This window comes from Salvelinus namaycush, chromosome 23, assembly GCF_016432855.1.
Source record: "Salvelinus namaycush isolate Seneca chromosome 23, SaNama_1.0, whole genome shotgun sequence".
Classification (NCBI taxonomy): Eukaryota; Metazoa; Chordata; class Actinopteri; order Salmoniformes; family Salmonidae; genus Salvelinus; species Salvelinus namaycush.
The window spans coordinates 20,149,913-20,177,274 of record NC_052329.1 but is presented as its reverse complement, the minus strand read 5'-3'; the positions used below and the strand labels follow the sequence as shown (position 1 = coordinate 20,177,274).

General features: G+C 45.2%; 1 protein-coding gene across 1 annotated transcript in view; it reads right to left on the bottom strand.

The window, feature by feature from the left end:
- Nucleotides 1-12,067: 12,067 nt before the first annotated feature.
- The window catches only part of LOC120018160 (mediator of RNA polymerase II transcription subunit 13-like), a 30,733-nt gene continuing 15,438 nt past the window's right edge, over nucleotides 12,068-27,362 (bottom strand). The window contains exons 13-30 of the mRNA XM_038961193.1: nucleotides 26,278-26,365; nucleotides 25,955-26,163; nucleotides 24,966-25,165; nucleotides 23,977-24,869; nucleotides 23,648-23,815; nucleotides 22,514-22,737; nucleotides 22,228-22,423; nucleotides 21,682-22,057; nucleotides 21,215-21,431; nucleotides 20,885-21,076; nucleotides 20,394-20,617; nucleotides 20,169-20,311; nucleotides 15,800-15,958; nucleotides 15,478-15,663; nucleotides 15,163-15,308; nucleotides 14,894-15,058; nucleotides 13,156-13,256; nucleotides 12,068-13,002 (exon numbers count right to left, since the gene is read on the bottom strand). Of these exons, the coding sequence (XP_038817121.1) occupies nucleotides 12,870-13,002; nucleotides 13,156-13,256; nucleotides 14,894-15,058; nucleotides 15,163-15,308; nucleotides 15,478-15,663; nucleotides 15,800-15,958; nucleotides 20,169-20,311; nucleotides 20,394-20,617; nucleotides 20,885-21,076; nucleotides 21,215-21,431; nucleotides 21,682-22,057; nucleotides 22,228-22,423; nucleotides 22,514-22,737; nucleotides 23,648-23,815; nucleotides 23,977-24,869; nucleotides 24,966-25,165; nucleotides 25,955-26,163; nucleotides 26,278-26,365 (4,020 nt within the window). The 3' untranslated portion in view covers nucleotides 12,068-12,869. The remainder of the gene's footprint in view (nucleotides 13,003-13,155; nucleotides 13,257-14,893; nucleotides 15,059-15,162; nucleotides 15,309-15,477; nucleotides 15,664-15,799; nucleotides 15,959-20,168; nucleotides 20,312-20,393; nucleotides 20,618-20,884; nucleotides 21,077-21,214; nucleotides 21,432-21,681; nucleotides 22,058-22,227; nucleotides 22,424-22,513; nucleotides 22,738-23,647; nucleotides 23,816-23,976; nucleotides 24,870-24,965; nucleotides 25,166-25,954; nucleotides 26,164-26,277; nucleotides 26,366-27,362) is intronic.

The following is a 27,362-nucleotide window of genomic DNA, read 5'->3' as shown; positions in this document are numbered from 1 at the left end:
TGAGTGTATGGAACTCCCTTCCATCTTATATAGCACAAGTTAACAGCAAACCTGGTTTAAAAAAACAAATAAAGCAACACCTCATGGCACTACGCCTCTCCCCATGTGACCTACTTGTGGTGTATATGTACTGACATGTACACTATCATTCAAAAGTTTGGGGTCACTTATAAATGTCCTTGTTATTGAAAGATTTTTTTTTATAAATGGTCCATTAAAATAACATTAAATTGATCAGAAATACAGTGTAGACATTGTTAACTATTTTTGATAGAATATCTACGTAGGCGTACAGAGGCCCATTATCAGCAACCATCCCTCCTCTGTCCAATGGCACGTTGTGTTCGCTCAACTGGCAGCTTCATTAAATAGTGTCCGCAAAACACCAATCTCAACGTCAACAGTGAAGAGGTGGCTACGGGATGCTGGCCTTCTAGGCAGAGTTCCTCTGTCCTGTGTCTGTGTTCTTTGCAACTCTGCGTAGAAGGCCAGCATCCCGGAGTCGCCTCTTCACTGTGTGTCAAAGAAGCAGTGTGACGCATGGCTCTCGACCTTCGCCTCTCCCGAGTCCGTATGGGAGTTGGAGCGATGGGACAAGACTGTAACTACCAATTAGGTGTAAAAAAAAAAGGATTCCAAAAGGTTTCTTCGGGCTGTCCCCATAGGATAACACCCTTCTTCAGAGGGTTCTTCTATGGGGACAGCCAAAGAACCCTTTTAGGTTTTAGATAGCACTTTCTTTTCTAAGAGTGTAGACAAATAATGTCATTGGAGTTATAATTGATCATATCTGCCAAGTGATGTCAGACAATGTGACATTCCCTCCCTCTAGGAAAATCCCCAGTCATTTAGGAAATCTCATCAGCTATATGGCCAACTGGTCTGATACTGACACCAGCTAAGGCAAGGTTTATTATGGAGCTATATATCAAACCAAAGTTTATTGGTCACGTACACAGATTTGCGGATGTTATCGCAGGTGCAGTGACATGCTTATGTTTCTAGTAACAGTGCAGAAACATAAGCATTTCACTGCACCTGCAAATCTGTGTACGTGACCAATAAACTTTGCTTTGATATATACTGTAGCTCCATAGTAATAAATCAAAGTGTATTGGTCACATACACAGATTTGCAGATGTTATCGCAGGTAACAGGTTCTTTTGAAAAACATTATAAGGGAACTTGATAACAGCTTGAAAACAAGGGTCTCTATTCAATCAGATCTGCTTTAACCAACATCTATAGCGGGTTTTTTGGCGGTGTCGGAGGTGGAACTACATGCTGTCAAATACATCAGCAACTCCTGGCATTATACCTAGGCTGAAAGAAATCCTCATTATTTCGTTGAATGATTTTTCCATTTGAGCGTAATTACTTGTATATAGCCAACACTTTCTCATTCTGAACTTCTAACACGAGTGGCGGTTGTGGCTTTACAACGATGATCAAGAGCAGCTCCAACGCAGTTACACCTCCTGACACCGCCGAAACATTAGCTATGCAGGTGTCAGCTATCTCCGGTTAACTTTTGATCTGATTGAATCTAGGCCTTCGGTGTGTTTCACAGGACAGGATACTCTAGTTGCAATGACCACACAGACTACATTTTTTTTTTTTTAAATATGCATGTTATGGGTTGCATTATTAGAATAATCCAATTGAGGACTTTGGCTTTACAAATCCATTTAATTGATTTGGAAGGCATTCTTCCCAAGGACACATGACCAGTAATGCTTTTAGTGAATGCTGATACACTAAACAGTTACACACATCAGGCTAGACACTCACCTTTACTGCAAGGTAGAGGACAGACTACTCATGTTTTCTACTACATTAAATGTGTACTGTCTGTGGGTGTGTGCCAGTGGGCCAGATTACTGTCCACATTGAGACAAAAGTTCATAGAGAATCACCAACGCATATAACCTGCAATTTACTCGCTTTGCTGAAAACCTCCTGTGAACAGAAAACAAATCAACAAATCCCCCTTGGATTATGCTTGTTCGTCATGCATGGTGTTTCTATAGTGAAAGTGGCTTTGGGAGTAATGGATTGTTAGGATCTCTTTAGGGTGATGCCCACCTTTCAAGCCCCTCCCTATAGATGGAACAACTGATCCCTCTCTCTGCAGGGAGTAAATCCCTTGGTGAGAGATGGGGTTTGTATGGGGCAGAGTTGATGCAATACGATGGGGTGGTAGCAGCATTAGGCCTGAGGCAATACAGAGAGAGAACATTAGCCCTCCAGGACTACCCCCCCCCCTAGTTGACCACTCGTGAAAATCTGTTGTGTAGATCTACACTGTTGTGTAGTCGACAAATCCATGTCACATATCCATGAACGTAGCCCATTACAGGTTGTGGGTCACATATACCACAAAAAATATATATATGTAGTTGTTGAATGACAGAATCCAGCTCTGAGACAGCATGTAACTGAAGTGTTTTTTGCTGTTTAGGTTACTTCCCTCACAGAGCAGTAGTGGTTTATTTGGACTGGGGTCTGGGGTCAATTATGTAGATAAACCCTGGATTGCTGATGCTATGCATTGGCCATTGATAGGCTTTGAAGCCACCGGTCGACCATATTGGCACTCCCCAGTAGGAACATTCCTCCATAGGAATGAATGGAATTATACAGTATTTTAATGAAATGTTTGAAGGACAAAATTTTAAGTATTTTTGGGGTGTAATGGGAACAGTAACATTCAGTAATACTCATAAAAGAAAAGTATACTTTAAGGAAAATGTTTTTATATTTTGTTTTTATGTTTAGCTCACATAATATAATTTAAAAGTATGCATTACGGTGTCTGTAATAGAATACATGTCACAAACTAATGTAGACATTATTAAATGCATTTCTATAGCTTCTAAAATATTTTTTACAACGGTGGGGGAGTGTCAAGTTGGAGGCACAGTGGCTGCAACACAGTGCCCCCTATCTGTCATCTAGTGTATATATAAATCATTGGGTTAAACCTGTGTTTGGAGCTGTCAGACAGTGGGGTAGGTATGTCCTCCCTTCCTTTACTTCCTGGCTGTTTGTGTCAGTCATCACAGTGCCATGGCTACCCTGACCTCTCTAACCCCTCTGGGCCTGAGAGATCCAATGGATTGATCCCTCCATTCTCATAAAGACAAGATTAGCTGGATGTTAACCACTCCTGTTCTCTAAATTGCGTCCTTGCCTGCACACAAAAAAGAGACGCCAACGAAGGACATGTATGTGAAAACGGCCAAGAATACAGAACACGCACACATAATCCAAAGAAAAAATTAAGATACACCCTTAATTTACAATGTAAGCTACTGTAAGTATTTCAGTCATCTCAATTGGCAGGAAACAGTCCATTAACCAGTTTGCAGCCCTCTCTGGGTGCGTGTCATAGTAAAGAAGGGGTTGAGCTGATAACTAAAACACACTCACACAGTTGTCTTTACTTGCTGACAGATTCCAACATGGTTCTCAGCTCTTTGAGTGAAACAGAGTGAAACTGAGTGAAACAGAGTCTCTCCAAACAGCTCCATTCAAAATAGTCTCAAAGACACAACAACTGATAAAATCAGCTAATAATAAATACAATGCGCAGTAGCCCATACCATATTATGGAAACCAGATCATGGAAAAACTATGTTTATTCGTACCTTACAAATCATTACCAATTAGTAAATCTGGACAAACATTTAAAAGTTTTCAGACCTTCAACGATCATGCCTTTGAAACAGGCAGACATAAACACACATATACTAACCTATCTATTGCGCCAATGCATGTCCAATTTGTCAGCCAGCCTTATAAGACTTCGGAAGTGATTCAAAATCCAGCCTCCAGCATGAGACTAATTTGGCTCTGAGACAATCCTCTGTAGGGTCTGTAGTGTCAGGTAACACTCAGCAAATACTTCCTCTACCTCGCTTTGTCTAACTCACCCTCCCTCTTTCACGTTCTAGCACTCTCTCTCCTCCTCACCCACCCTCTCTCTTTCTCTCTCGTCTCTCTATCATTCACACTCAGTCACTCAGACAGTCCAAGAGGTGGTAATGGGGATACATGGGGATGTCGATTCTCTAAAGGGGGATCTGGAACAGAACATTTAACCCCTTTTACAACCAAAATAACCACAACTACTATGCGTTAGACCAGAGGCCCGAGCTGCCCTAGGAATGCCCAACTTAAGACACACTTACACAATAAACATTATGACTACTACGTATGAGTACTGGCTATAGGGGGGTTAAAACAGTTCATACCACATTGGATATACCACGACATCCATACAGGTAAATTAAATGGCCAAGCTTAACTTTCCATTTATAAATTAAAATACAGAGAATTCATGGAGGGCTGTCTAATCTTCCACTACTTAAGTGAGTAACCTTTATCTCAATTGAATTAAACCAGCTGTAGCAGCTCTTCTTGGCATTGGCTGCTCTGTGCTGTACACAAACATTAGATTCTGAGCATATACAGTACAGAGAAGTTACATGAATGGGCTGAACCCCTCTTTTCATTGATCTGAACACAGTCACCTTTCTATGTGTTTACAGACTTTTTACATCTGTTTTATTAGGCTGACCAACATAATGGACAGCTGCTTCTCTACTGAATGACAAATGGGAGATTTATACTGAACAAAAATATAAACACAACATGTAAAGTGTTGCTCCCATTTTTCATAGACTGAAATTAAAGATCCCAGGAATGCTCCATATGCACAAAAAGCTAATTTTTCTCAAATTTTGTGCACAAATTTGTTTATATTCCTGTTAGTGAGCATTACTCCTTTGCCAAGATAATTCATCCACCTTACAGGTGTGGCTTATGAAGAAGCTGATTAAACAGCATGATCATTACACAGGTGCACCTTTTGCTGGGGACAATAAAAGGCCACTCTAAAATGTGCCGTTTTGTCACACATAATACCACAGATGTCTCAAGTTTTGAGGGAGCGTGCAATTGGCATGCTGACTGCATGAATGACCACCAGAGCTGTTGCCAGAGTAATTAATGTTAATTTCTCTATCATAAGCCGCCTCCAACATAACTTTAGAGAATTTGGCAGTATGTCCAACCAGCCTCACAACCACAGACCATGTGTAACCACGCCAGCACAGGACCTCCAAATCCCGCTTCTTCACCTCCGGGATCATCTGAGGGGGTGCTGAGGAGTATTTCTGTCTGTAATAAAAACCCTTTTGTGGCTCCCAAGGCCCAGCTCCTCAATGTAACCAAGACTAAGGAGATGATTGTGGACTACAGGAAAAGGAGGACCGAGCACGCCCCCATTCTCATCGACAGGGCTGTAGTGGAGCAGGTTGAGAGCTTCAAGTTCCTTGGTGTCCACATCAACAACAAACTAGAATGGTCCAAACACATCAAGACAGTCGTGAAGAGGGCACAACAAAGCCTATTCACCCTCAGGAAACAAAAAAGATTTGGCATGGGTCCTGAGATCCTCAAAATGTTCTACAGCTGCAACATCGAGAGCATCCTGACTGGTTGCATCACTGCCTGGTATGGCAATTGCTCGGTTTCTGACCGCAAGGCACTACAGAGGGTAGTGCGTACGGCCCAGTACATCACTGGGGCTAAGCTGCCTGCCATCCAGGACCTCTACACCAGGCGGTGTCAGAGGAATGCCCTAAAAATTGTCAAAGACCCCAGCCACCCCAGTCATAGACTGTTCTCTCTACTACCGCATGGCAAGCGGTACCGGAGTGCCAAGTCTTGGACAAAAAGGATTCTCAACAGTTTTAACCCCCAAGCCATAAGACTCCTGAACAGATAATCAAATGGCTACCCGGACTATTTGCATTGTGTGCCCCCCCCAACCCCTCTTTTTACACTGCTGCTACTCTCTGTTTATCATATATGCATAGTCACTTTAACTATACATTCATATACGTACTACCTCAATTGGGCCGACCAACCAGTGCTCCCGCACATTGGCTAACCGGGCTATCTGCATTGTGTCCTGCCACCCACCACCCGCCAACCCCTCTTTTACGCTACTGCTACTCTCTGTTTATCATATATGCATAGTCACTTTAACCATATCTACATGTACATACTACCTCAATCAGCCTGACTAACCGGTGTCTGTATGTAGCCTCGCTACTTTTATAGCCTCGCTACTGTATATAGCCTGTCTTTTTACTGTTGTTTTATTTCTTTACTTACCTATTGTTCACCTAACATCTTTTTTGCACTATTGGTTAGAGCCTGTAAGTAAGCATTTCACTGTAAAGTCTACACCTGATGTATTCGGCGCACGTGACAAACTTTGATTTGATTTATGCCACCACAGGCCCACCCATCGCTGCCCCCTTGTCCAGTCTTGTGAAATCTATAGATTACGGCCAAATTTATATATTTCAATTGACTGATTTCCTTATATGAACTGTAACTCAGTAAAATCTTTGAAATTCTTGCATGTTGTGTTTATATTTTTGCTCAGCATATTTTGATATCTTTGTCTACCTATTATAGCACATTGTACAATTAAGAGTAGATATCCAGAAAACAAAGATGCACTGTCTTCAGACCTACTGCCCTCGAGTCCATGTCCTCTGGCTCTAGTCATCCCTGTTACTTACCAACAGAGGAAAATACCATCAACTATCACTCGTGACTGTAATGGTAATCTCATTAAGGCTCCTAAATTCCTGATTTGATTTAGTGCACAACGAGCAACAGGAGTGTGAACAACAGGTGGAATTATAGATAGTGTTGCCAGAGTCTCTCATTTAGCTATGTTATAAAGAGTGACATGGTTCAATGAGGTAGAGGGATAAACCACCATTGAAATCAGTTCGATGTGATGGAGCAGGAATAAGAAGGAAAAGAGAGACTTGTTTTTCTATTGTTATTTTATTTATTTAACCTTTATTGAACCATTTCAAGTAGCTCAGGTAATTTTTAAACTCAACCATAAAACCCAACCATACACATCAGGTCCTCAAACCTAGGGACTGCAAACTCAGTTGCACTTTTACATTATGTACACTATATAAAAAGTATGTGGACACCCCTTCAAATGAGTAGACAAACATTGGCAATAGAATGGCCGTACTGAAGAGCTCAGTGACTTTCAACGTGGCACCGTCATCAGATCCCACCTTTCCAACAAGTCAGTTCATCAAATTCCTGCCCTGCTGGAGCTGCCCCGGTCATCTATATGTGTTGTCATTGTGAAGTGAAAATGTTTAGGAGCAACAGCGGCTCAGCCGCAAAGTGGTAGGCCACACAAGCTCACAGAACAGGACCACCGAGTGCTGAAATGTGTAAAAACCCTCACTACCGAGTTCCAAACTGCCTCTGGAAGCAACATCAGCGCAAGAACTGTTCGTCGGGAGCTTCATGAAATGGGTTTCCATGGCCGAGCAGCCACACACAAGCCTAAGATCACCATGTGCAATGCCAAGTGTCGGCTAGAGCAGTGTAAAGCTTGCCGCCATAGGACTCTGGATCATTGGAAACACGTTCTCTGGAGTAAGGAATCATGCTTCACCATCAGGCAGTCCGGAGGAAAAATCTGGGTTTGGCAGATGCCAGGAGAACGCTACCTGCCCTGATGCAATGACATTCAACATGCAATGACATTCTAGATGATTCTGTGCTTCCAACTTTGTGGCAACAGTTTGGGGAAGGCCCTTTCCTGTTTCAGAAATGGTTTGACGAGATCGGTGTGGAAGAACTTAACTGGCCTGCACAGAGCCCTGACCTTAACCCCCATCGAATACCTTTGGGATGAATTGGAACGTTGACTGCGAGCCAGGCCTAATCGCCCAACATCAGTGCCCTACCTCACTAATGCTCTTGGCTGAATGGAAGCAAGTCCCCGCAGCAATGTTACAAAATCTAGTGGAAAGCCTTCCCAGAAGAGTGGAGGCTGTTATAGCAGCAAATGGGGGACCAACTCCCTATTAATGCCAATGATTTTAGAATGAGATGTTAGACGAGCAGGTGTCCACCTGGTAACTGGGAGCAATGAGTTGTGTACATTCACATACTTTGAAATCGTTGAGAACGCCGATTGGCTGATGGCAAACCAGCTATGTTAACCGTAAACTGAAAGCACAGCTATCATGCAAGTACACAAATTAGTGTTAAAAAAACATGTTAATAGATTGCTTTTTATGTTTTGTTGCATTTGCATGGGAGAAGTCGAAGCTCAGAAATGGTAGATGAGTTTCCCACTGGAAATTACCAGTTGGAGGGGCATTCAAGCGGATTTTTCCCAGTTTATGCTGGTATTTAAGAACATAATTTGAGGAGTCGCCGGAAGCATGAGAGGAATGGGAGATAGAGGAATACTGCACTGCTGAGGCAGAGGGCTCGTAGTGATGACGACTGGCTACTATTCTGAACTTCGTGTGGTGAGCTTTCTGTCGCCCAGAGCAGCTGAGGCATCACCCAAGTGGGTGCTACACAGTGGAAGAGAAGTCCAGTGGCTATAAGTCAGGCTGGTTCCCAGACTTTCCCTCTGCAAGATCAGCAGCAGACTCCATAAACTATCATCCTCTGACCAGGTCTCTCTACTCAAACCATGAACTGACTTGGCTCTCTTCAGAGGATGCAGCTTTCAAAGACTTGGCCTCTATTGATTGACCTGTCATGATATATTGCTTGCTTTTTTTGCTCTTGAAGCGCTTTGAGATTTTATGAAAAGCACTATAGAAATGTAATAAATAATTTACTAGATGTTATGAATGCAGAATTATGTTAAGTGAGATTCCTGGAGAACCAGCTCACACATTAGCCCTCTGATCTCACATCCACTCAGCCTTGTGTGAACCCATACTAGCCCACATGCCAATAAATACACACATTCATTTGTCCTTACTGTACACTGTTTGGTCCCCAGATGATTTCAGTGTGACTAGAATAGTATTGTTGCACAAAAATTGCCCTCAAATTACACAGCTCTGGCACACTGTCCCTAATGCCCACTAACCAATAAGGCAACTAAACTCAGCAAAAAAAGTAACGTCCTCTCACTGTCAACTGCGTTAATTTTCAGCAAACTTAATTAACATGTGTAAATATTTGTACGAACAAAAGATTCAACAACTGAGACATAAACTGAACAAGTTCCACAGACATATGACTAACAGAAATGGAAAAATGTGTCCCTGAACAAAGGGGGGTCAAAATCAAAAGTAACAGTCAATGCAGATGGTGGCCACACCAGATACTAAGTACTGCAGTGCATCTCCTCCTCATGATTTGCCAGTACCTGCTGTGAGATGTTACCCCACTCTTCCACCAAGGCACCTGCAAGTTCACAGACATTTCTGGGGGGAATGGCCCTAGCCCTCACCCTCCGATCCAACAGGTCCTAGACGTGCTCAATGGGATTGAGATCCGGGCTCTTCACTGGCCATGGCAGAACACTGACATTCCTGTCTTGCAGGAAATCACGCACAGAACGAGCAGTAATGCTGGTGGCATTGTCATGCTGGAGGGTCATGTCAGGATGAGCCTGCAGGAAGGGTACCACATGACGGAGGAGGACGTCTTCCCTGTAACGCACAGTGTTGAGATTGGCTGCAATGACAACAAGCTCAGTCCGATGATGCTGTGACACATCGCCCCAGACCATGACGGACCCTCCACCTCCAAATCGATCCCGCTCCAGAGTACAGGCCTTGGTGTAACACTCATTCCTTCGACGATAAACACGAATCGGACCATCACCCCTGGTGAGACAAAACCGCGACTTGTCAGTGAAGAGCACTTTTTGCCAGTCCTGTCTGGTCCAGCGATGGTGGGTTTGTGCCCATAGGCAACGTTGTTGCCGGTGATGTCTGGTGAGGACCTGTCTTACAACAGGCCTACAAGCCCTCAATCCAGTCTCTCTCAGCCTATTGCGGACAGTCTGAGCACAGGCCTCCTAATTGTCCCTATAATTTCTAAGCAAACAGCTGGAGGCAGGGCTTTCTCCTATAGAGCTCCATTTTTATGGAATGGTCTGCCTACCCATGTGAGGGACGCAGACTCAGTCTCAACCTTTAAGTCTCTATTGAAGACTCATCTCTTCGGTAGGTCCTATGATTGAGTGTAGTCTGGCCCAGGAGTGTGAAGGTGAACGGAAAGGCACTGGAGCAACGAACCGCCCTTGCTGTCTCTGCCTGGCCGGTTCCCCTCTCTCCACTGGGATTCTCTGCCTCTAACCCTATTACAGGGGCTGAGTCACTGGCTTACTGGTGCTCTTCCATGCCGTCCCTAGGAGGGGTGCATCACTTGAGTGGGTTGAGTCACTGGCGTGGTCTTTCTGTTTGGGTTGGCTCCCCCCTTGGGTTGTGCCGTGGCGGAGATCTTTGTGGGCTATACTCGGCCTTGTCTCAGGATGGTAAGTTGGTGGTTGAAGATATCCCTCTAGTGGTGTGAGGGCTGTGCTTTGGCAAAGTGGGTGGGGTTATATCCCGCCTGTTTGGCGCTGTCTGGGGGTATCATCGGATGGGGCCACAGTGTCTCCCGACCCATCCTGTCTCAGCCTCCAGTATTTATGCTGCAGTAGTTTGTGTCGGGGAGCTAGGGTCAGACTGTTATATCTGGAGTATTTCTCCTGTCTTATCTGGTGTCCTGTGTGAATTTAAGTATGCTCTCTCTAATTCTCTTCTTTCTCTCGGAGGACCTGAGCCCTAGGACTATGCCTCAGGACTACCTGGCCTGATGACTCCTTGCTGTCCCCAGTCCACCTGGCCGTGCTGCTGCTCCAGTTTCAACTGTCCCAGATCTGCTGTTTTCAACTCTCTAGAGACCGCAGGAGCGGTAGAGATACTCTCAATGATCGGCTATGAAAAGCCAACTGACATTTACTCCTGAGGTGCTGACCTGTTGCACCCTCGACAACTACTGTGATTATTATTATTTGACCATGTTGGTCATTTATGAACATTTGAACATCTTGGCCATGTTGTTATCTCTACCCGGCACAGCCAGAAGAGGACAGGCCACCCCTCATAGCCTGGTTCCTCTCTAGGTTTCTTCCTAGGTTTTGGCCTTTCTAGGGAGTTTTTCCTAGCCACCGTGCTTCTACACCTGCATTGTTTGCTGTTTGGGGTTTTAGGCTGGGTTTCTGTACAGCACTTTGAGATATCAGCTGATGTAAGAAGGGCTATATAAATACATTTGATTTGATGGAGGGACTGTGCGTTCCTGGTGTAACTCGGGCAGTTGTTGCCATCCTGTACCTGTCCCGCAGGTGTGATGTTCGGATGTACCGATCCTGTGCAGGTGTTGTTACACATGGTCTGCCACAGAGGACGATCAGCTGCCTGTCCTGTAGCGCTGTCTTAGCCATCTCAGTACGGACATAGCAATTTATTGCCCTGCCTCCTTGCAGCATGCCTAAGGGATGTTCACACAGATGTGCAGGGACCCTGGGCATCTTGCTTTTGTTTTTCCAGTCAGTAGAAGAGCCTCTTTAGTGTCCTAAGTTTTCATAACTGTGACCGTAGCTGCCTACCGTCTGTAAGCTGTTAGTGTCTTAACAACCTTTCCACAGGTGCATGTTCATTAATCGTTTATGGTTCATTGAACAAGCATGGGAAACGGTGTTTAAACCCTTTACAATGAAGATCTGTGAAGTTATTTGGATTTTTACAAATCATCTTCGAAAGACAGGGTCCTGAAAAAGGGACGTTTCTTTTTCCCCCCCTGAGTTTAGCTACCCTTCCAATGGGATCCCATTAGACTGAAAATAAGGCAGTGATTGGATGAGGCTTTGGGATGAGATGTTCTTATTTAGCCAATTCCACTTTTACCGATCTGCCAAATCCCTTTAGTTGGGGTAGGGGCTAAATGAGGGTAACCCTAAACCTGTGGTCCATTAAGGATCCATCTGAAACCCACCCATGGCCCAGTCAACCCCTAAAACAGCTCATTAACATGCCAATCCAACACTCACCCAGCAGTGATGGAGTGGCTAAGGAAAGAGGTAACATTTGCATTAACTATGATATATTTAAAAGCAAGGGTTAGAATTATGTACAGGTAGAAACGCTCCATTCCCCAACACTGCAAACAATGTTTTCATAACAGAGACCAAGAAAAATGATAGGTAGACGCACTTTATTCCTAAAACAGAAGCTGCGGCACACATGTATATGTACACACACACACACACACACACATATATATATATATATATACATACACACAAAAACAATTCTCTAAATCTGTCATATAAAATATATATATATATATATATATATATAATCTGACAATCTGTACCTCACATCCCATTTAACTGAACACATTGAATTACTGTGCAACAGACTCCGCCACTATAGCTGAGCTGTAAGTCCTGTCCACTCAAAAGGAAAGGATATAAATGCCCAGCCTACCTATCTGTACATCAGGGGAATTAAAATGTAAATACCCTTTAAAAAAAATTACTCTAAAAGCAGCCTACAGCAAATGCAGTTTACAATTTTGTAATTCAAAAAAAATGTGATTACATTTTAAACCAATTTCTTTTAAAGTGAGATGGCAATACACACCATCAGATTTTTTATATATAAAAGATAAAGAAATAAAAATGACAAATTTAAACTTACAATAAATAATATATATGCAGGCATTTCATTAAGCTAACATTTTATCAGAAGATTGAAATCTAAGAATTAAAAAGACAACTTATTCTCCTTTATGAAACGTCCCTTATCCAAAATGATAAAATGGACACTTGGCATTTGATTGATAGGACACCTCCAGTGCTGCCATGGAGACGCTGGCTGGGGGAGATTCCTTATGGCCATGCCCCCACCCTGAAGTGTTGAGGGTCCATCCACTCCAGGAAACCCCCTTCCATTAGTTTCATGATGAGCTCCACAGATTCCACTTGATATCCTTGTTCAGAGCATGTTCATGATAAAGTTGTACATCTGGTTGAGCACCACAAAGTGAACAGGGAGACAGGAGCGCCGGTCCTGAGTGGCAGGGTCACACGTGAGCCAGGAGAGGGCATTGTACTGCTCCAGCACAAACCTGTCAGAGGCAGAGAACACATCACTATGTATAACTAACTATACATTCAATTCCCCTCTCTTTCCTAATAAACCTATGCTCTGCCTATCAAATCAGTGTATTTCCCATTTATGTTATTTCATAAAGGCTTTCATTCCATATTGAGCAGTGTACCTGAGCACGTCTGAGGTGTGGTTGGAGTCCAGAGGGTGGGAGTGTTTGCTGTGGAGAAGCTCATCTGATTGGACCGAGGACACGTGCAGGTGCAGGGAGGCCTGGGGAGTGACGACAGACAAGAGGTCAGCTAGATTAACACAAACGCCACACCAGTTAGATTAGAAAAGGGAAACATTCAAATGACAGGACGCCTGATCAAGTACGCATTTAAGTAAAGCATAAAAGTGCTGCTGAGTTTTAGGACCAGAGAAGAACAAACGCCTTTGGGAGCAGAGTGAGTGTTAGGTTAACTGTCAGAGGAGCAGTAGGTAGGTACAGTACCAGTCAAAAGTAAGGACATACCTACTCATTCAAGGATTTTTCTTTATTTTTACTATTTTCTACATTGTAGAATAATAGTGAAGACATCAACACTATGAAATAACACATATGGAATAATGCAGTAACCAACAAAAAAAGTAAAGAATCTCAAATATAAACTATATTGTTTTACAAAGTAGCCAGCTTTGCCTTGAAAGGTTTGCACACTTTTGGCATTCCCTCAACTAGCTTCATGAGGTAGTCACCTGGATTGCATTTCAATTAACAGGTGTGCCATGTTAACCTAATTTGTGAAATTTCTTTCCATCTTAATGCATTTGAGACAATCGGTTGTGTTGTAGGGGTGCTATACAGAAGATTATCTTTTACCAAATAGGGCCAAGTCCATATTATGGCAAGAACAGCTCAAATAAGCAAAGAGAAACAGTCCATCATTACTTTAAGACATGAAGGTCAGTCAATCCGTGAAAAACACTTTGAAAGTTTCTTCAAGTGCAGTCGCAAAAACCATCAAGCGCTATGATGAAACTGGCTCTCATGAGGACCGCCACAGGAAGAAGACCCAGAGTTACCTCTGCTGTAGAGGATAATTTCATTAGCGTTACCTGCATCTCAGAAAGCAGCTCAAATGCTTCAGAGTTCAAGTAACAGACATCAACTGTTCAGAGGAGACTGCGTGAATCAGGCCTTCATGGTCAAATCACTGCAAAGAAACCACTACTAAAAGCCACCAATAAGAAGGAGACTTGCTTGGGCAGAGTAGGTGAACGGATGATCCCCGCATATGTAGTTCCCACCGTGAAGCATGAAGGTGGTGTGATGGTGCTTTGCTGGTGACACTGTTGGGGATTCATTTAGAATTCAAGGCACACTTAACCAGCATTGCTACCACAGCATTCTGCAGCGATACGCCATCCCATCTGGTTTGAGCTTAATAGGACTATCATTTGTTTTTCAACAGGACAATGACACAAAACACACCTCCAGGCTGTGTTAGGGCTATTTGACCAAGAAGGAGAGTGATGGACTGCTACATCAGATGACCTGGCCTCCACAATCACCTAAACCTCAACCCAATTGAGATGGGTTTGGAGGAGTTGGACCATAGAGTGAAGGAAAAGCAGCCAACAAGTGCACAGTATGTGGGAACTCCTTCAAGACAGTTGGAAAAGCATTCCAGGTGAAGGTGGTTGAGAGATTGCCAAGAGTGTGCAAAGCAGTCATCAAGGCAAAGGGTGGCAACTTTGAAGAATCTCAAATATATTTAGATTTGTTTAGCACTTTTTTGGTTGTGTGTTATTTAATAGTTGATGTCTTAACTATTATTCTACAATGTAGAAAATAGTTTTTAAAAATTAAGGAAAACCCTGGAATGAGTAGGTGTGTTCAAACATTTGACTGGTACTGTAGGTACCTTGAGGAACAGTGGGCACTGGTTCTGTGCCTGGGGGCAGGCTGACCAGAACCAGTCAGGCAGGGGGCCAGCCTTGGCTGTGGAGATTAAGTAGCCCAGGGCCATAGGCTGCTGCAAGATGTTCAGGGCCTCCTCGTGGGACTCCATACGATCTGTGCTCTGGCCCTGGAACACACCGGGACATAGGTTGACACCAATACTTATTCAACCTTCATTTACCAGCAGTCAGGTAAGCATCCTCCTGCTGGTAGTGTTGTGGAGGGGCTTACCTTGCTGCCGTCTCCCCCCTGGTGATAGTGTCCACCGGGGGAGTGAACGGGGGAGGTGGTGGGGGAGTTGGGCAGGATGTTGATGAGATCAGGGTCCACCATATCGTTATCAAAAAGGTCAAAGATGCCCATCCCATCTGAACCATCTATGAAGAGGGATAAACAAAGGGTCATTCAAGACTATGTCCCATTAGCTCAGACAGAGAGCTACTCTGTCTCCCTGTTTCAGTAACATCGCCGTGTGGAGCCAGACTACAGCCAGAACCTAGAAATGCATCAACATTTACAGTGTGTGTGTGTGTGTGTGTGACTGACCAGGGTTGATGGGGTTGAAGGCGATGTCTAAGTTCTGTTCGGTGGTGGCGTTGTTGACCTGCACCATTGCCGAGGTGGGGAACACCAGGATGTGGGTGCAGGACGTGTCCTGAGGAGTGCTCAGCTGGGACGTCTGCATGTTCAGAGTGGTGCTGCGGCCGAACACTGAGCCTGTCGACACAGAGTCTACACAGCAGAGAGAAAGGTTAACACGATACAGATTCACGAAAACATTTCAGGAAATTCAGTGGACTCACAAACAGGGGAAGCAAGGCTGCACTGTGCAGCCATTGCTCAAGGTTCAACTTCTGTTAATTTTTACCTGGCATGATGACAAAGGAGCCTTGGGGCTCCATGGCAACCAGGCAGGCGCTGAGGATGCTGGGAGTGTCTGCGGCAGAGATGCCACACATCCTGCAGGTCTCCTTGAGGCGCTTGCTGAGAGACTGCAGGTTCCTCCTGCTCAGCAGAATACTCCAGTCTGGAACACAGAGGGAGACAGGGAGGATGTCAGTCAGGGCACAACAAATCATGTACAACTCACTGTATATACACTACATGAACAAAAGTATCCCCGCATGTGTGGTTCCCACCGTGAAGCATGGAGGTGGTGGTGTGGGGGTGCTTTTCTGGTGACAGTGTCTGTGATTTAGTTAGAATTCAAGACACTTTACCAGCATGGCTACAAAAGCATTCTGCAGCGATACGCCATCCCATCTGGTTTACGCTTAGTGGGACTATCCTTTGTTTTTCAATAGGACAATGACACAAAACACACCTCCAGGCTGAGTAAGGGCTATTTGACCAAGAAGGAGAGCGATTGAGTGCTGCATCAGATGACCTGGCCTCCACAATCACCCGACCTCAACCCAATTGAGATGGTTTGGGATGAGTTGGACTGCAGAGTGAAGGAAAAGCAGCCAACAAGTGCTCAGCATATGTGGGAACTCCTTCAAGACTGTTAGAAAAGCATTCCTCATGAAGCAGGTTGAGAGAATGCCAAGAGTGTGCAAAGCTGTCAAGGCAAAGGGTAGCAACTTTGAAGAATCTAAAATAAATGTTGATTTGCACACCACTTTTTTTGGAAATTCCACAAATTAGGTTAACATGGCACACCTGTTAATTGAAATGCATTCCAGGTGACTACCTCATGAAGCTAGCTGAGGGAATGCCAAGAGTGTGCAAACCTTTCAAGGCAAAGGTGGCTACTTTGTAAAACAATAGTTTATATTTGAGATTCTTTTTTTGTTGGTTACTGCATTATTCCATAGGTTTTATTTCATAGTTTTGATGTCATCCCTATTATTCTACAATGTAGAAAATGGTAAAAATAAAGAAAAACCCTTAATTGAGTAAGTGTGTTCAAACTTTTGGCTGGTACTGTGTGTGTGTGTATATAAATATACACTGCTCAAAAAAATAAAGGGAACACTAAAATAACACATCCTAGATCTGAATGAATGAAATATTCTTATTCAATACTTTTTTCTTTACATAGTTGAATGTGCTGACAACAAAATCACACAAAAATTATCAATGGAAATCAAATTTATCAACCCATGGAGGTCTGGATTTGGAGTCACAATCAAAATTAAAGTGGAAAACCACACTACAGGCTGATCCAACTTTGATGTAATGTCCTTAAAACAAGTCAAAATGAGGCTCAGTAGTGTGTGTGGCCTCCACGTGCCTGTATGACCTCCCTACAACGCCTGGGCATGCTCCTGATGAGGTGGCGGATGGTCTCCTGAGGGATCTCCACCCAGACCTGGACTAAAGCATCCGCCAACTCCTGGACAGTCTGTGGTGCAACGTGGCGTTGGTGGATGGAGCGAGACATGATGTCCCAGATGTGCTCAATTGGATTCAGGTCTGGGGAACGGGCGGGCCAGTCCATAGCATCAATGCCTTCTCTTGCAGGAACTGCTGACACACTCCAGCCACATGATGTCTAGCATTGTCTTGCATTAGGAGGAACCCAGGGCCAACCGCACCAGCATATGGTCTCACAAGGGGTCTGAAGATCTCATCTCGGTACCTAATGGCAGTCAGGCTACCTCTGGCGAGCACATGGAGGGCTGTGCGCCCCCCAAAGAAATGCCACCCCACACCATGACTGACCCACCGCCAAACCGGTCATGCTGGAGGATGTTGCAGGCAGCAGAACGTTCTCCACGGCGTCTCCAGACTGTCACGTCTGTCACATGTGCTCAGTGTGAACCTGCTTTCATCTGTGAAGAGCACAGGGCGCCAGTGGCGAATTTGCCAATCTTGGTGTTCTCTGGCAAATGCCAAACACCCTGCACGGTGTTGGGCTGTAAGCACAACCCACCTGTGGACGTCGGGCCCTCATACCACCCTCATGGAGTCTGTTTCTGACCGTTTGAGCAGACACATGCACATTTGTGGCCTGCTGGAGGTCATTTTGCAAGGCTCTGGCAGTGCTCCTCCTTGCACAAAGGTGGAGGTAGCGGTCCTGCTGCTGGGTTGTTGCCCTCCTACGGCCTCCTCCACGTCTCCTGATGTACTGGCCTGTCTCCCTCCTGGTAGCGCCTCCATGCTCTGGACACTACGCTGACAGACACAGCAAACCTTCTTGCCACAGCTCGCATTGATGTGCCATCCTGGATGAGCTGCACTACCTGAGCCACTTGTGTGGGTTGTAGACTCCTTCTCATGCTACCACTAGAGTGAAAGCACCGCCAGCATTCAAAAGTGACCAAAACATCAGCCAGGAAGCATAGGAACTGAGAAGTGGTCTGTGGTCACCACCTGCAGAACCACTCCTTTATTGGGGGTGTCTTGCTAATTGCCTATAATTTCCACCTGTTGTCTATTCCATTTGCACAACAGCATGTGAAATTTATTGTCAATCAGTGTTGCTTCCTAAGTGGACAGTTTGATTTCACAGAAGTGTGATTGACTTGGAGTTACATTGTGTTGTTTAAGTGTTCCCTTTATTTTTTTGAGCAGTATATATATATATATATATATATATATGTATGTGTATGTATATACACACGCACAGTTGAAGTCAGAAGTTTACATACGCCTTAGCCAAATACATTTAAACTCTGTTTTTCACAATTCCTGACATTTAATCCTAGTAAAAATTGCCTGTATTAGGTCAGTTAGGGTCACCACTTTATTTTAAGAATGTGAAATGTCAGAATAATAGTAGAGGGAATGGTTTATTTCAGCTTTTATTTCTTTCATCACATCCCCAGTGGGTCAGAAGTTTACATACACTCAATTAGTATTTGGTAGCATTGCCTTTAAATTGTTTAACTTGGGTCAAACGTTTCGGGTAGCCTTCCACAAGCTTCCCACAATAGGGTTGGTGAATGTTGGCCCATTCCTCCTGACAGAGCTGGTGTAACTGAGTCAGGTTTGTAGGCCTCCTTGCTCGCACACGCTTTTTCAGGTCTGCCCACAAATTTTCTATGGGATTAAGGTCAGGGTTTTGTGATGGCCACTCCAATACCTTGACTTTGTTGTCCTTAAGCCATTTTGCCACAACTTTGGAAGCATGCTTGGGGTCATTGTCCACTTGGAAGACCCATTTGCGACCAAGCTTCAATATATCCACAATTTTCCTCCTCATGATGCCATCTATTTTGTGAAGTGCACCAGTCCCTCCTGCAGCAAAGAACCCCCACAGTATGATGCTGCCCCCGCCGTGCTTCACGGTTGGGATGGTGTTCTTCAGCTTGCAAGCATCCCCCCTTTCCCTCCAAACATAACGATGGTCATTATGGCCAAACAGTTCTATTTTTGTTTCATCAGACCAGAGGACATTTCTCCAAAAAGTACAATCTTTGTCCCCATGTGCAGTTGCAAACCGTAGTCTCGCTTTTTTTATGGCGGTTTTGGAGCAGTGGCTTCTTCCTTGCTGAGTGGCCTTTCAGGTTATGTTGATATGGGACTCGTTTTACTGTGGATTTAGATACTTTGTACCCGTTTCCTCCAGCATCTTCACAGGGTCCTTTGCTGTTGTTCTGAGATTGATTTGCACTTTTCGTACCAAAGTACGTTCATCTCTAGAAGACAGAACGCATCTCCTTCCTGAGCGGTATAACTTCTGCGTGGTCCCATGGTATTTATACTTGCGTACTATTGTTTGTACAGATGAACGTGGTACCTTCAGGCATTTGGAAATTGCTCCCAAGGATGAACCAGATTTTCCCATGATGTCAAGCAAAGAGGCACTGAGTTTCAAGGTAGGCCTTGAAATACATCCACAGGTACACCAACAATTCATTTAAATTATGTCGATTAGCCTATCAGAAGCTTCTAAAGCCATGACATAATTTTCTGGAATTTCCCAAGCTGTTTAAAGGCACAATCAACTTAGCGTATGTAAACTTCTGACCTACTGGAATTGTGATACAGTGAATTATAAGTGAAATAATCTGTCTGTAAACAATTGTTGGAAAAATTACTTGTGCCATGGACAAAGTAAATGTCCTAACCGACTTGCCAAAACTATAGTTTGTTAACAAGAAATGTGGAGTGGTTGAAAAACGAGTTTTAATGACTCCAACCTAAGTGCATGTCAACTTCAACTGTGTGTGTGTATATATATATCACACAGTTGAAGTTGACATGCACTTAGGTTGGATATATATATATATATATATCACACACACACACCTCTCTGTGTGGCATACATACATCTCTGTGTGGCATACCTCGTAACTCTCCGTGGCCCATCCTGCCCAGGCGGCCAATCACCACCCTCCAGGGAAGTGATGTCACCTGCACCAAGCCTAGACACCACTCCCACAGCTTCTGCAGGCCCAGTCGTCTGGCTGAACCCTTTTTCCTCCGAGCCCTTTACAGAGGACACGACAGTCACAAAAGAGACAGATTCTGAATTGAATTTGAGCGTCTACCAATTGACATGTGTCACTGACCTGTTTGGCACATCAATGCTGATGATGCATGTCTCCAGCAGCTCTCCTGATTGGTCAGTACAGGAGGCCAGGAGCCAGCGCTGGTCATGCGACAGGCAGTAGCCCACAAACAGCACATTGTACTTCTGAGAGGCCTCTCCGAAAGTCTCCCCCAGCTCTGTCTGCTTGTCCTTGATGGGCGCCAGGATGAACGGTGGTGTGTACAAACGCAGACACTCCGGCCTCTGCAAAGGCGTGAAAGTCAAACGGTCAGACCAATGGTTCCTTACGTGCCACTTAGAAAGCTGCATTTAGTAAGCCATTGTGATTTATTCAACAGAGCAGTGGTCTCTTGGATCATCAAGGTATATGCAAGGAGTTGCCAAAGACCAGGATGTTATGTTAAACAAACCATTCACATTGTGACAAGTTTCTAGAACTGATAAGCAGTCTAAATCAATCCATTAATAATATTTGTGAGGTTTTAGTGCAGTTTCCTATGTGTTATTTACCTCTGAGCTCCTCAGTGCCATGTCGATGGCCAGGCCAGGGCCGAAGCCCGTCAGAGCCTTGATGTTGGTGTTGCTGGGGAGGGGCCGTCTGCACTGGGTGAACACCGAAAAGGCCAGGGACTTGAGGTGCTGACCATAGAGATGGCGCTCCTCAATGCGTACTGGCTGCAACAAGTACTGGCAGGGAATGATCTGACCAACACATAGACACCGTAGTTTTAACCACACCAACCCCACAGGTGTTTGAAAACTGTTGTCAAAAGAGCCAATGTGCTGAACATAAATATGAATGGTCTGCAGTCTGGCTACATGTGTCAAGTCCTCCATTACCTGCACAGACACAGAGTTTCTGATGTGAGGCGGGAGGAACTGGAGCATCTCCACATAGCAGCGCAGCAGACCCAGCGTCCACACACTTGAGTGGGTGTCCTTCTCCCCGTCCTCGTAGCTGAAGGGGTCCACGATGTAGACTACAATGGCCGGGGGGAACGTCACTGCATGGGACTCTCCGTCTGTAGGGATGCCAACCTTATCTCTCTCCAACGTGCTATAGAGAGAGAAGCACTCGGGTCAAAGGTCAAACAACCAATAATCAACTAGCTTTATCTATTAGATTAAAGATATTTAGCAGGCCAAAAGTTCTCTTCCAGACAAGCCGTGGATAAAAATGGGAGAGATGGGTAAGGTCGTAATTCAGCCTATTCCAAGTGCGTGTAAATTAAACTCAGGGCTACAAGTGGTGCTACAGAAAATCAATGTGACTAAACCAGAGGATGTCAGCTGGTGAGGGTACATACGTCTCCACGGGCTCAGTGGTGGCCTGGGGCTGGTTGGCAGTGGGGCCATTCTCTCCTGTGGTCTGAGCACCCAACTGTGGCCCGTTCTGGGAGACGCTGCCCTGCAGGCCTGGTGTCCCGTATGGTGTGTAGGAGCTGGGCTTGGCTGAGGGCATTCCTACCCCCCCTATCCCTCCCACTGCCTGGGGGCCTATGGTGGAGGAGGGTGGGGTGCTGATGGTAGGCTGGGCAGTGCTGCTGCTGGTGGAGCTCTGGGGGCCTGAGGAGTGGGTGGTGGAGCAGGGGGACTGGGAGGAGGAGGACTGGGGAGAGGCCACAGCGGGGCTGTGCTGGTTCAACAAAGAGCTGTCCAGAGACTGCCCAGCCAGGTATGGAGCTGAGGAGTGTAACAAAAATGTTGAGAAAAAGAGGACCAATGTCAGATATTAAGAGGCACCCAACTTGCCTTTGTAGAAGCCAAATCAAAAATTATAAACACAAGAGATACCAGCTCTTATTCAGTACAATCTCCTGAAATAGAAAATGGCAATCTAATGAACGACGTACCCAGGTCATGTCGGCACACTTGGGCGTAGAGTTTGAGTTTGCTGAAGGCCTCGCTGTTCCCGTTGCTGCTGGCCATCTTGAGGAACCAATCACTGAGGGGCTGCTCTGCCAGGTTCCTGCCCTCTGCCGTACCAACCCGCAATATGCCATCTGCATGAGTCTTACAGATTGGTCTGTGCTGACCCAGCCGACAGGCCTGCAAAGAGAAAAACATGGGTAAACGTACCAATTTTCTTAAACATTTATATTTTCTTAGACTATGGGGGGGGGGGGTCTATCTGCTTACCTCGTACACGGCCGTAAGGTCCTTGAAGAAGCTCTTAGCCCCGCGGAGCAGAGCCTCGTTCTCAGGACAGACGACTACATATCCCACGTCCCTGTGGGAGCCGAAGGGGTCCAGCAGGAGCTTCTCCCAGTAAGGCAAGCCGAAAGGCGACAGCACCACAAAGTCATACTCATAGCCCACCAGGAAGGTAGGGATGGGCAGGGGCTCTGGAGACTCGTCAGTGCCTAATGGTTTAGAGAGGAGGGACAGTCAGACTCATTGCAAAGTTTAGTTAAGGGCGGCAGGTAGCCTAGCAGATAAGAGCATTGGGCCAGTAACTGAAAAAAATGCTTTGTGTAAACTTAAACCAAATCAATTTTATTTATATAGCCCTTCTTACATCAGCTAATATCTCGAAGTGCTGTACAGAAACCCAGCCTAAAACCCCAAACAGCAAACAATGCAGGTGTAGAAGCACGGTGGCTAGGAAAAACTCCCTAGAAAGGCCAAAACCTAGGAAGAAACCTAGAGAGGAACCAGGCTATGAGGGGTGGCCAGTCCTCTTCTGGCTGTGCCGGGTAGAGATAACAGAACATGGCCAAGATGTTCAAATGTTCATAAATGACCAGCATGGTCAAATAATAATAATCACAGTAGTTATCGAGGGTGTAGCAAGTCAGCACCTCAGGAGTAAATATCAGTTGGCTTTTCATAGCCAATCATTAAGAGTATCTCTACCGCTCCTGCGGTCTCTAGAGAGTTGAAAACAGCAGGTCTGGGACAGAAAAGAGACAGATAGAAAAGACAATGGACCTATATATATTTTTAATAATATAATATTTGAGAACTAACAAAATAAAAGCTAGACAATCAGGGTGAATTACATTTAGAAAACAATGCATTTTGTAGTATGGATTTTGTCATTATGTTGGAGCAAAATAACACAGCATTAACCATGGCAAAATGCATGTAATTGCAGGAAATTCAATTTAAAAGGGAGAAAGATTCTCAGCTCCATGCAGACATTTATAGAATTGAAAGAATTCTCTTCAATTCAGCTGCACCGAAAGGCCACCACCTAAGCCCCTTTTTGATACAGAAAAAGCCCTGGATGCATTCATCTTTAAGTAGTATTATTATTGTCCTTGTGTTTACCGTAGGATCCCCTGCCGGCCATCTTGTGAAACTGCTGCCAGGTGAGAGGTCCCTGAACTCCCCAGGACCGTATGCTCCTCTTCTTCTGGATGGCATCCTGGAGTACAGGCTGGAGGGAGAGCAACACCCGCAGCACGTCCTGAGAGAACAGCCTGCTCACTTCTGCAGCTGGAGGGGGAAACAGAGGGTGGGATGGATCAGCATCATACAAACACACATCCAACCAAGAAGACTGGGTTTCACATAAGAGGAGTAGGAAGAAAAGGAGGAACAAGAGCAGGAGGGGAAACAAGTTTGTGCATTGTCAATGAGTGAAGGAGCGGACTCACCTTTGCGTTTAGGCCAGTTGTGTAGACACGTACTCTTAACCAGTGCCTCGTCCACCTTGCCTCCTGACATGTTGTCCATGAACTGCCGGCCATGCTCCAGAGCCATGTAGCAGTCATTATAGCAGTCCCTCTCCTCCACCCGTAGAGAAAAGCGAGAGGGGCCTGAGGACAGAGCCCTGGGGTACTCCACCCCAGCCATGGGGGAGAATGGGTTGGTACACTGGTCCTGCAGTAGCAGGATGAGCTCGTCTGGGGGCCTCTCTTTGGGGTTGCCAGTCCTGTGAAGGGAGGCAGCGTGCAGCTCCTGGAAACGCCTCTCAGAGTCCCGGCCAGCGTCAGAGTCGCGCCCCACCACGTCCAGCTCGTCCTCCAGGAAGAGCCCAGCCGAGCTGCCGTAGCGGCGGTTGACCACGGCGCTGAAACCGCAGGTACAGGGGTACTGTGCCTCGCCGTTGTCATTAAGATACACGCCCACGTCTGCGCCACGGATGTTCATGTTGCACACGCACACGCAGCAGCTGTCAAAGTTACAGTCCTTGAAAAGGTTCATGACGGACTCGGAGAGGATGAGGGTGACGTAGAGGCTATGGGCCTCAGGGATGGAGGGCACGGTGGCTGGCTCCACTGAGCTGAGAGGTCGGCAGGTGGAAGGGGTGGAGGCGGGCGAGTAGAGGTCAGAGTTGTCATATTTGAGCGATCCCTGGACACTGGCTGGCCCTCTTGGGGTGCGTGGGGTACGGGGAGTGCGTGGGGTGGGGGCGGAGAAGCGGGGTGTGGCCGGGGAGGGCAGGATGCCCGTGCCGCTGTTGCTGGGTGGGGCACTGTTGGACATGAAGGGCGTGTGGGTCTGAGGTGTGTAGCTCTGGTAGTCTGGCTCAACACTGGGGATGTTACTGAAATAGGGAGACAACAGCACAAACATTAAAACCCCTGACACACAAGTGGGTACATGACTTGTATAATTCAAGGGGACCAGTCTGATTGGTTACCCGTCTTTGGTGAGGAGGCCCATGGATGGCACTGGGGGTATGAGCTCCAGTTTGCCCATGGTCCAGCTGGGTGTGTAAACACAGTCCTCTGGCAGCTTGATGGGCATCATACACTGACTGGGCAGCATCTTCAGCGGAGCAAACATGGAGCAGCCCGTGAATGCCTTGCACGCCTCCGACTTGTAAACAAACGAGAAGTCCTGGAGGTAGATGGGGGAGAGAAGGAAAATAAGCCACTATAATACTTCAGCAAGTCTAAGCTTAGAGAAAGTATTGAAGCTGACAACAGCATGACTAGACAGAGTATGTTAAATAAGACGTCAGTCTTATTCCACCCCCCCCGGAAAAAAAATAACTTACACTACGAGCACTTTGCTGATATCCTGTACTTACTACGACATGTGGTTGTCTCACCGAGCTATCCTTAGATGAATGCACTAACTGAAAGTCATTCTGGATAAGAGCAACCGCTAAATGACTAAAAAGTTAATGTAAAATCGAGACCCTCCACACTAGACTGAAGTTAAAGGCCCATTACAATCAACATTTTTATTTTCCTGTGTTTTAGAAATATTTCCACACCATGAGGTTGGAATAATGTTGTGAAAACGATATTGCCCTTTTAGTGTAAGAGCTGTTAGAAAAGACCACATGAAATTTCTGTCCGTTTTGGTGGGATGGAGTTTTGGCATTGCTTGGGTACGTCACCAGGCGGTATAAGTCACTAGACCAATAACAAAGAGTTTCAAACCTCTCTGCCAATAACAGCTATTTTTCAGGTTACATATCCCTCCCATTAGGCCCCAAACTCCAACCACTCTGACAGTTCTTGCAAATTCTTGCTTGAGAAATTGCTCTGGCAATTTGCTAAGATGCCATTTGTTATTTTTGACCATTTTAATAGAAAACAATAAGAGTAAGTACTTAATTATTACCCAGAAATGATTTTAAATCAAGATAAAAACAGCTGCATTGGGCCTTTAAGATACCTTGATCTCAGAAGGCTTGGGGCTGCAGAAGCCTTCCTCCACCTCCATCTTGTAGTGGCTGCTAAACTGGCTCCCATCCAGCAGAGTGAGGCCCAACCCACCCTCCAGGCCACCGTAGTCCTTCCCCCCAGTGTTCATGGGGGAGTAGCCCATGATGTGCTGTTCCAGAGAGGGGGGGGTGGGGAACATCTTGTGCAGGTCAGCAGAGCCTGGGGACAGGAAGGTGAACAGAGAAATCACCCTATTGTTTGCTAAATTAATGTAGGATACAGTGATGACCTAAAGAGGAACTTTAGGGAAGGAATTTGAGAAAGTAAACATACTTATGCAGGACAGAGGGTCCAGATTTGATGTTTTGTGTTCCTTACTGCCAAACTTGTCTCCATGTACTCCTGCTCTCCTGGATCCAGGCTGTTGGGGACAGATCATTTTAAAAAGGCTTTGAACAGAGAGCTTTTCTAAGACTTTACACAATGTTCTGTTAGCAAATTATCAACTTAAGATATGGAAATGGGCAAAGGGATATGTAACCCAAACAATGTTGCCCCCCATGTAGATGAGAACTACAGTGCCTTCAGAAAGTATTCATACTTCTTAACTTATTCAAAATGTTGTTAAAGCCTGAATTCAAAATGGATAAAATATAGTTTGTTTTTGCCCACCCATCTACACACAATACTCCATGACAAAGTGAACAAATGTTTTGAGAAATGTTAGCAAATGTATTAAAAATGAATTACAGAAATATCTAATTTACATAAGTATTTACACCCACAAGTCAACACTTTGTAGAAGCACCTTTGGCAGTGATTACAGCTTTGAGTTGCCCTGGGTTTGTCTATCAGTTTTGCACATCTGGATTTGGGGATTTTCTCACATTCAAGATTTACTCAAGCTCTGTTAAGTTAGATGGAGAGCAGCAGTGAACAGTAATCTTTCCACAACAGATTTGCAATGGGATTCAAGTCTGAACTTTGGCTGGGTCACTCAAGGACTTTCACATTCTTGTTCTGAAGCCATTCCAGCGTTGCTTTGGCTGTATGCTTAGGGACATTGTCCTGTTGGAATGTAAATCTTTGCCCCGTCTAAGGTTGTTTGCACTCTAAAGCAGGGCTTTAAATCAAGGATTTGCCTATATATTGCTCCATTCATTGTTCCCCTATCCTTACCAGTCTCCTAGTCCCTGCCGCTGAAAACCATCCCCATAGCATGATGCTGCCACCACCATGCTTTACAGTAGTGGTGGTGTTAGACGGGTGATGAGCAGTGCCTGATTTTCTCCAGACATAGCACTTTGCATTCAGGCCAAAAAGTTACATTTTTTGTCTCATCAGACCACAATATTTTGCCTTATGCTCAGAGTCTTTCATGTGCATTTTTGCAAACTCCAGGTGTGCTGTCTTGTGCC